General features: G+C 42.2%; 1 protein-coding gene across 1 annotated transcript; it reads right to left on the bottom strand.

Annotated features, from left to right (window-relative positions):
* Positions 1-1,080: 1,080 nt before the first annotated feature.
* Positions 1,081-9,403, bottom strand: LOC311238684 (LYR motif-containing protein 1-like). Its single transcript, XM_084326838.1, has 5 exons — positions 9,354-9,403; positions 8,271-8,441; positions 7,820-7,880; positions 2,936-2,967; positions 1,081-1,542 (listed from the first exon to the last, which is right to left on the bottom strand). Exons 2-5 carry the CDS (start codon positions 8,427-8,429, stop codon positions 1,426-1,428), a joined length of 369 nt encoding a protein of 122 aa, XP_084182964.1. The 5' UTR covers positions 8,430-8,441; positions 9,354-9,403; the 3' UTR covers positions 1,081-1,425.
* Between the last annotated feature and the right edge of the window lie 855 nt (positions 9,404-10,258).

Here is a 10,258-nt window from a genome sequence, read left to right as displayed (position 1 = left end):
ATAGTGCCTATTTTAACTTTTCTACTGTACTATAATCTGTATTGCCTGTATTTATGTCTTTCTACTATTACCCTGTCCATACCTGTACCCCCCCTCCCCCATACTGCTGTCTGAATTTCACCAAGGGGATCAATAAAGGAATATCTCATCTTATCCCTTTCACTACCACTACCAAAGGGTTAACCCTTTCACTGCGACAATACAGAAGGTTAACCCTTTCACTGCCACATGACAAAGGGTTAACCCTTTCACCACACGGTTAACCGTCTGTAGTGTGGTAGTGAAAGGTTAACCTTCTGTAGTGTGGCAGTGAAAGCGACCAGTTCCTTCCAAGCGTCTTTTTTTCGTCAACCCGCTTTGTCTTCTGAGTTTCTTATTTTTTCCCCCGTCATTCTCCCAGGTGACCAAGCAGGAGACCGACATAGAGGACAAGCCGGAGGACGGCGCCTACGTCAGGGGCCTCTTCTTGGAGGGGGCGCGCTGGGACAGTCAGAAGGTTGGTCCTCGGAGAGAGTCCCTCCCTAAGATCCTCTTCGAACCGGTGCCCACCATCTGGCTGAGGCCCGGAGAGATGGCCACGTTCCAGCACAGAGACACGTCTACGTCTGTCCCGTCTACAAGACCAGCGCCCGCCAGGGCACCCTGTCCACCACGGGACACTCCACCAACTTCGTCATGTCGGTGGAGCTGTGCCCTCAGACCGGCCTGAGAAGCACTGGGTGAACCGGGGCGTGGCCAGTCTCTGCCAGCTGGACGACTAGTAGGAACCAGCTGGGTGAACCGGGGGGCGTGGCCTGTCTCTGCCAGCTGGACGACTAGTAGGAACCAGCTGGGTGAACCGGGGGGCGTGGCCTGTCTCTGCCAGCTGGACGACTAGTAGGAACCAGCTGGGTGAACCGGGGGGCGTGGCCTGTCTCTGCCAGCTGGACGACTAGTAGGAACCAGCTGGGTGAACCGGGGGGCGTGGCCCGTCTCTGCCAGCTGGACAACTAGTAGGAACCAGTAGCTTCAACGCGTCTTGTTTTTCTATTCGGTTCTGTTTTTGATGTAGAATAAATAGTACAAGAGGCGCTATTTAATATCACATTTTATTACAAGAAATAATAAATAAATTCAACATAAATACATCTTGATGGCTTCCTATATTACAAGACAGACTGAAATGGCAGAACAACAGAACGTTGGCTGGCATAGAATGTCGTACAAATCATACAGTGCAAGATTCTTCACACTTAACGTGTCAGAAAATAAAGAAAAAAATGACTTTTTCCCCTCCGCCATAGAATTCTTCTTACATTTCTTGCAGAGTGGTCATAATCAAACCCGTTCTCCTGACTGAGGTCATCTCTCGTGTCCGTGTTTCCGATCTCCTGTTCCTGGTAACATGACCTCTTGGAGGAGGAGGAGGACGGGGGCGAGCCGGCGTCAGGTCTCTGTGTCATGTGACTGTAAGTAAAGCGGCTTGGCTTGCTTCCGCAGGCGCTGCTGCGCTCGCAGCTTCCTGCCTTTCTGAGTCGCCAGTCCCATCGGAGGCAGGTAGATCTGCAAGGAGGAGAACAGCGAGACGACACGAGGGGATTCAGCTTCTCAGTAGCACTGCGGCCGTACACACAGGACACAGAAACCGATACTTGTTTCCAGGGGAGGAAACTAACTTTTTGGCTTACCAGTCAACTGGCGAGTATCTGATTTTTTTTACCAGACAAACTGATTTTTTACCAGCCAAAAAAAATCGCTAATTGTGATAATTACTTCTTTGTATGTCTTTGTCTAAATTGATTTTCAATCATAGTAAAAATCACACCGTGTCTCTACTCTTTAAAATATTTATTAGCATAAAACATTAATAACAGTCTCTACTCTTCACAATATTAGCATACAACATGTATTAATCACACTGTCTCTACTCTTCAAAATATTAGGATATCACATATTAACATGAAAGAGGGAACTATTCTGGACTGGGTTGGGCTGAACTAGGCAGTGAAAGATGCTGGACTGGACTGGACTAGGTTGGACTGGTCTAGGTTGGACTGAGTTGGGCAGTGAAAGAACCAAGCATTTCACTGTAATGTAATAGCTAAATAAAACAACTTGACTTGTTACATTTGCACTCTGGTTGTATGCCAAATGTATTCTGGTTGTACTGTACTTGTGCTGTAAGATGACAATACATTGGAACCGAATCGACAACGCTAGGGGTTCAGCAGGTGTATTCTGAATGCCAAGTATGACAACATCACCGTTGTGAAGGGCATATGGGCGAGTGGTGATATGGGGGGAAACCCGGTAATAATAAAATGTCACTCGGCTGCATTTAAGCAAAGCCGCTCAGTATAGTCCACTATGTTGAACGCGCGTTATGGTAGCTTGTTACATGCTAGGTAGCTAGCCGGCTAATGCTGGTTGACTTGTCATTCTCATCCGACTCGAAGGAGACGCGTCGCGTGCTGTTGTTCGCCCCCATGTCAGACCGCACTGATATCCGAAAGCGATGACTCTACATGCAATTATTTTCATCCACTGATGTGTTTTTGTCTAAGTTTGTCTACGTTGTCAAGCCGGTGGCAGGAGTCTGTAGGTCCGCGCGCAGTGATCTGTCCACTTCCCCTAGATGGGCGGCATCTTCTAGAAAATGAGTGTTCATTGGAGGAGCTTAGAGCGCATCTGTACAATGATGATGTTCATTGGTTATGGTTGGATTGAGGCGCAAATGGGAGGAATCAAGGGGGGAGTCAGAGTTCGGCTTGTGCCAGTGAGCGAATCAGCAGATTGCAGAATGATTTTTTTGTTTTGTTTTGTAATGACTAGTACTCGCCAGACTGGCGAGTGCTCTTCATGAATTACTCGCCAAACGTAAAAAATACTCGCATTTGGCGAGTAAAGTGGCCTAATTTCCTCCCCTGCTTGTTTCGATAAAAGCTTTATGACTTACAGGTCTTGGATATGGGTTCCTGTAATGTAGACCTGTCAAAATAGAAGGGGGGGGGGGGGGGGGGGGGGGTCAAGGTTTCTTCAAAGTCGTATGTAATCAGGGAACATGCAACATGCACAGAGCTTGTGTCTTAAGCTTGGAGCACATTGAGATATTACTTGGTGCACACTGAGATATTACTTAGTGCACAGTGAGATATTACTTAGTGCACACTGAGATATTACTTAGTGCACACTGAGATATTACTTAGTGCACAGTGAGATATTACTTAGTGCACACTGAGATATTACTTAGTGCACACTGAGATATTACTTAGTGCACACTGAGATATTAATTGGAGCACACTGAGATATTACTTGGTGCACACTGAGATATTACTTGGTGCACACTGAGATATTACTTAGTGCACACTGAGATATTAATTGGAGCACACTGAGATATTACTTAGTGCACACTGAGATATTACTTAGTGCACACTGAGATATTAATTGGAGCACACTGAGATATTAATTGGAGCACACTGAGATATTACTTAGTGCACACTGAGATATTAATTGGAGCACACTGAGATATTACTTGGTGCACACTGAGATATTACTTGGAGCACAGTGAGATATTAATTAGAGCACTGAGATATTACTTAGTGCACACTGAGATATTACTTGGAGCACACTGAGATATTACTTGGTGCACACTGAGATATTAATTTGAGCACACAGAGATATTACTTGGAGCACACTGAGATATTACTTGGAGCACACTGAGATATTACTTGGAGCACACAGATATTACTTGGAGCACACAGATATTACTTGCAGATCTCTTCAACGACTAAAGCTTTAACATGACAACATCAGTATGTGAACGCATCCACCCGACTTCTAACCCACACAACAGCATGGTACCACATCACCCCAGTCCTAAAAGACCTCCACTGACTTCCTGTCTCCCCCCGGATCTACTACAAAACCCTGGTCTTCATCTACAAAGCCCTTCACCAACTAACTACCCCATCTCTCACCGACCTCCTCTCCCCCTACGACCCTCTCTGTCCCTCTGATCTACCTCAGCCTGTCTTCTCTCCACCCCCAAGTCCAAGCTTCGCAGATTTTGGGGTCAGGGTCTGCCTCCAGGCTCTGGAACTCCCTCCCCCAAGACACTAGATACTTCAACCCGGCCTCAAGACATTAGACAATCCAATCCTGCCTCAAGACATTAGATACTTCAACCCTGCCTCAACACATTAGATACTTCAACCCTGCCTCAAGACATTAGACACTTAATCCTGCCTCAACACATTAGATACTTCAACCCTGCCTCAAGACCGATCTCTTCTCCCCTGCCTAAAGGAACTCTCTGAGTTCCTTTAGCAGAGTAGCCCTGCCTGGAGCCCAAGGATGGAACCTTTGAGTTCCTTTAGCAGAGTAGCCCTGCCTGGAGCCTACGGATGGAACCTTTGAGTTCCTTTAGCAGAGTAGCCCTGCCTGGAGCCTACGGATGGAACCTTTGAGTTCCTTTAGCAGAGTAGCCCTGCCTGGAGCCTACGGATGGAACCTTTGAGTTCCTTTAGCAGAGTAGCCCTGCCTGGAGCCTACGGACGGAACCTTTGAGTTCCTTTAGCAGAGTAGCCCCGCCTGGAGCCTACGGATGGAACCTTTGAGTTCCTTTAGCAGAGTAGCCCTGCCTGGAGCCTACGGATGGAACCTTTGAGTTCCTTTAGCAGAGTAGCCCTGCCTGGAGCCTAAGGATGGAACCTTTGAGTTCCTTTAGCAGAGTAGCCCTGCCTGGAGCCTGGAGCCTAAGATCTCACCAGTATGGGCCCATACTCCATTCTCTACACTGGCTTCCCGTCTCCTTCAGGATAGAGTACACGTTCTCCCTCCTTACCCATCAGTGCATCCACAGCAATGCCCCCTCCTATCTGTGCTCTCCTAGGTGTGCTCATCTATTGAGTGAGAAGAGACAGTTAAACTAATGTTACAAGCTTTAGTCCTATCCCACTTGGACTACTGCCCAACAATTTGCTTGAGCGCTTCAAAGCGGGATCTGGAGAAACGTCAGCTTGCTCAGAACAGAGCGGCACGTCTCGCCCTCCGCTGCTCTGTGAGGAGCAGTGTTGGGGGAATGCATGCCGCTCTGCCTTGGCTTAGAGTGGATCAGAGGCTGGCATGCAGCCTTGTAACATTTTTGTTTAATATTTATAAAACTGGTAAACCTAAGTCTTTGTGGTCAGAACTACAACCCACCAATACTAGACGTGGCTATGTCACCAGACACGCAGTGGGTCTTCATTTTACTCTACCAAGAACAAATGCACTTAAGAGAAACGTAATGTATAGAGCTGCTGCATACTGGAATTGTATACCTGTGAAGATAATGATGATCAACTAGGGGTGTAATGATGCATCGATTAATCTAAATGCATCGATTCTAATGTGACGATTCAACTGCATCGATTTGAAAATGTTAGAATCGATTATAATCGAAATTTAAAACAATTTATTGTTTTTATTGACCTATAGTCCATTCATGCTGAGTGAATCAGTTCCCCCAGCCACATTTGTGTATTCAAAATTTTTTGGGGAATTAACTGATAGAAAATGAATCAAACATTTATCGAATCGTGGTCAAATGAAGAGATTTCATGATGCATTGAATCGTTGCCTGAATAATCGTAATTGAAATTAATCGTTGCGAGGTTGCATCGTTACACCCCTATCAGCAACACATTTACTTTTAAGAAAAAGTTGAAGGATGCTGTTTGGCAAAATACAGTTGAGTTACTGATTTATTTAGTTAGTATTGTTAGATTAGTTAGTTAGTATTGTATTTGTAGTTAGAGCCAGTGTTTTTTTTGTGAGATTTTGAAGATGTTGAGAATGTGCTTAGGCTAAGGTGTTTATGTTTTTATTGTTTTCTTGTTACTGTAATGTAATGTACTGTAATCTTGTAGGTTGTGTGTTAGGACCCCAGGAAGAATAGTCTTTCCCCCATGGGTGTAGACTAATGCTAATGGGGATCCATAAATAAACAAATCTAAAGGAACTCATCACTCCCCCGACCTCCACCCGCTCTGGAAACTCAAACACACTCAAACCCAAACACAAAACGCACAATGGGCGACCGGGCCTTCTGCTCAGCTGCTCCTCGGCTGTGGAATGCCCTCCCCGACCATCTGAGAGCACCACAGTCCGTTGAGGCATTTAAAAAGGGGACTAAAAACATTTATTTTTAACAAGGCATTTGCCTAAATGGACCGAATGATGCCTTGTGGGTTTTTAAAAACGTGATATTTTCTTTTTTTGCCGTCTAGAGCTGACTTTGATCTGAATGTTTCTTTCATTTCATTGGTTGGTTTATACATTTTAATTTTATTATCTTTATCTCCTTTCATGTAGCACTTTGAGATTTGTTACAAATATAAAGTGTGTTACAAATTAAATGTATTATTATTATTATTTATTATCTCCCTTGGCCAGGGGGAGATTCTCCTTTGGCTAAGCGTAAATGTTTGGTTTCCCAATGCGGGGGACCCAGGTTAAAACCCAGGTGGGCTACACTCTTACACTCTACACCAGTGGTGCCCAACCAGTCGATCGCAATCGACAGGTAGATCGCGGGCTGGTTTCAAGTAGATCTCGATTAATAAAATTAGATTATAAAAAAAGAAAAAAAATTGCAAAATCAACTCTGCCTCTCCTTGTTAACTACAACAAGCAATGCTGTTTGTTATTTAAGATGAGGTCGGACTCGGCACTGACAGATTTGTGTTCATTATGCTGCTTTTATAAAGCCTCAAATGACGGCTTACAATATACAATTTTGGCTGGTAGCTCTCGGCTAGGTGGTAAATTAAAAAGTAGATCTTGGTTCAAAAAAGGTTGGGGACCCCTGCTCTACACCATAGGTGTCAAACTCATGGCCCGCGGGCCAAATGTGGCCCGCCACGTCATTTGATGTGGCCCCCAAGAGCTCTGGTAAAAATAAAAAAAAAAAAAAAAAAGTATTTAAACATTAATCTTGGGTTAAAAAATAGCGGCGTTAAAATTATTGTGGGTTAATGCGTTAATAAAGCTTTAACTTTGACAGCCTTAGTTATTACACATTCTTACACATACATGTATGTTGAACATCTGAGGTATTGATGAAGTAACAAAGGAAAAAAGCCAAAAGCACTTACTCCTCAGACATTCTTTGACAATTTTACAGCCCAAAATACAAAAAAGATCCAGGCGGAATAGGTAACAAAGGGTTGAAGAAATATTGTCTGAACTGTCAGATGCAAACTGGCTGTGTGACATAACCGAGCATCTCGCTCAATTGAATAAGAAGCTGTAGGGACGCAAACAAGTCCCACCCAAAACTTGACCAATATAGTTGTGAACTGAGGCAACCCTTATTTTGTTATTTTTGAATAAAGTTACAGTTGTGTGTTCATGCAGACACATAATAGCAATTTCATTACGAATTGAAAATGGGGGACCCTGATGTAAACAAATCGAAAGTCTTTCTCTGGTCTGCATCCCCCTAACAATTGTGTATATCGAGCTGTACTGTACTGTACCCATTCTGCAATCTGTTAATTAAAGTTAATTAAACTATCTTCCATTAGTTGGATGTATGGCCTCTGCAAAGTTGTGTGCAGCCATTTGTTTTTGTAACATCTGCTACATCTGTCCCACGTGTTCTTTGCAGCTCACAGTTGTTAGTTCTGCCCCTCTTGACTGTGACATTTATTTTACATTACATTAACATTTATACGGTCTTTGGCCCTTTGAGGGCAACCATAATGCTGATGTGGCCCTCTGTGAAAATGAGTTTGACACCCCTGCTCTACACGCTTAGTCCAGAAATCAACAAGACATCTCATCTGTCTTCTCTTACCAATTTCTATCCTTGCTTCACATTCTCCCATGCACTTCTTTATTGATTCCTGGTCTGTTAGCTTTAGAAAAACAACAATGAAGGAGATTAGTCATAAAAGCTCTAATAAATATATATATATATATATATATATATGATTAGATTCAAATGTATTATCATACAGCACAAGTACAGTACAACAAAAAGAAGTTTGGCATCCAACCAGAGTGAAAATGTAACGGTAAAGTGCGATAGTAATATACAATGTTCAGGTGATTAAACTGGCTATAAAATATATAAATTAGTAGCACTGAGTAATAGCACTAATCAGATGTATGTACAGAGCTGTAGTATTAATATGTACAGTGATACCGGTATAAATACACTGTGTAAGGAATATATATATATATATATATATATATATATATATATATAAACTAGTGCTGGTTCTATGAGTTGAATCTTTCTACACCTGTTGGTTCTGTTTGAAGAGAGTGCGGGCCTCTTGGACAATGTATTTCCTCTCAGCCTCTGTATCCTGGGAGAGAGACGTCTGGGCCTGCCAGGTTCGGGCAATACGAAACACCCTCATATATAGAGACAGCACCTCCTTACGAGTGGCAGCCGCCATCAGGACTCAAACCTTGAGAAATCACCATAAATAGGTCAACGAATTACATTAAGTCAATATTATAGACAATAATTCATTAAACATTTGAAATTAAGGGGGGGGGGCATGCAGATTTGTCCTTATATTTAAATTTTACAGCTGTCCTTTGTTTAGCCTACTTTTGAGACTATAGTTATTACATAAACTATAATACTGTATTTGGCAATGTATTGCTTTTACAGTATGTTGAACTAAAAGCTCCTATTCACCACTAGATGACACTAAAACACAGTAAATTGTACCATGACTAAGGTGATGTTAGTGGATGTTTTTAATGTTCGTCTTGTTCTTGCTTGAGAAATGTGCCTTTGTTTTGCCCCTTCTATACAAATAGAACGGTGTTTGTGTTCGCAAACAGAAAGCACTGGGTAATATTTGTTGTGAGTCACAGACTATGTTAACGTTGACTAGCTCAACAGCACCTGGTCTAACCTTATTGATTGATTGATTTATTGAAATTTGTATTTAACAGATTGCAGAATGGGTACAATACAGTACAGCTCAATACACACAATTGTTAAGGGAATGCAGACCGGAGAAATACTTTGGTCTTGTTTACATCAGGGTCCCCCAGCTTATACCTTCGATTAACTAGCTATACTTTTTAGATTAGATTACAATGTATTGTCATTATACAGCATAAGTACAGTACAACGAAAATAAGTTTGGCATCCAACCAGAGTGCAAATGTAACACTCTGTGCATCACAGTCACGAAAGGGACTAAGTGCCATAGTAATATACAATATACAGGTGATTAAACTGGGTATAAAATGTATAAATTAGTACTACTAATCATCATACACACCGGTAACAAAATCATTTCGTTTTATCAACGCACAATTAGATTATCGTTTGAATGTATACATTAGAGCATTTGACCTACCTGCTTTGCTCCCATGAAGAGATGGGTAGCTACTTGACAACAACAGTCGCGGTCTGATGACGTACGTGGAATATTTTCCAGAAGCCTCTATTTGACAGAGAATGATTGATTGATTGATTGATTGATTGATTGATTGATTGATTGCTTGAACATTTTATTAACATATTGCAGAATGGGTACAATACAGTACAGCTCAATACACACAATTGTTAAGGGGATGCAGACCAGAGAAAGACTTTCGTCTTGTTTACATCAGGGTCCCCCATTTTCAATGCATCATAACATATGTATACAAATGTATACTCTCTTTTTTTTTTTTACTCTTTTTGTATCACAAACAGTACTGCTACATGTATACATCTATACATTTATGACATACCAGATTTACAAATACAGTACTGTTTGTGATACAAAGAGTAAAAAAAAAAAGAGAGTATACATTTGACGAAGAAACTGTACATTGGAGGGGGTGGGGGGGGTTAGGTATACACTGTACATTGGAGGTGGTTGGGTGGGTGGGGTGGGGGGGGATGGGTAGGCGGGTGGGGGGGGGGGGTGTAACTACATTGGATTATCGACAAAACATCGATGATGCTCTGATTGATTGATTGATTGATTGATTGATTGATTGATTGATTGAAAATTGTATTAACAGATTGCAGAATGGGTACAATACAGTACGGCTCAATACACACAATTGTTAAGGGGATGCAGACCAGAGAAAGACTTTCGTCTTGTTTACATCAGGGTCCTAGGGTCCTCTACTAGCAACCCTGCTAATGTTGGCATTTTTTTTAGTTTTTTTTTTATTTGTATTAATTTATAAATGTATACACTGTTGATTAATATGCACTGTCTGTCCCTCAAATAAACTAAGTAAACTAAACTAAACTAAATATTGATTG

The sequence above is a fragment of the Notolepis coatsorum genome, assembly GCF_963971535.1.
Source record: "Notolepis coatsorum genome assembly, chromosome: 13".
Lineage (NCBI taxonomy): Eukaryota > Metazoa > Chordata > Actinopteri > Aulopiformes > Paralepididae > Notolepis > Notolepis coatsorum.
Note: the sequence above shows the minus strand (reverse complement) of the source record. Positions and strands in the feature narration are given on the sequence as shown.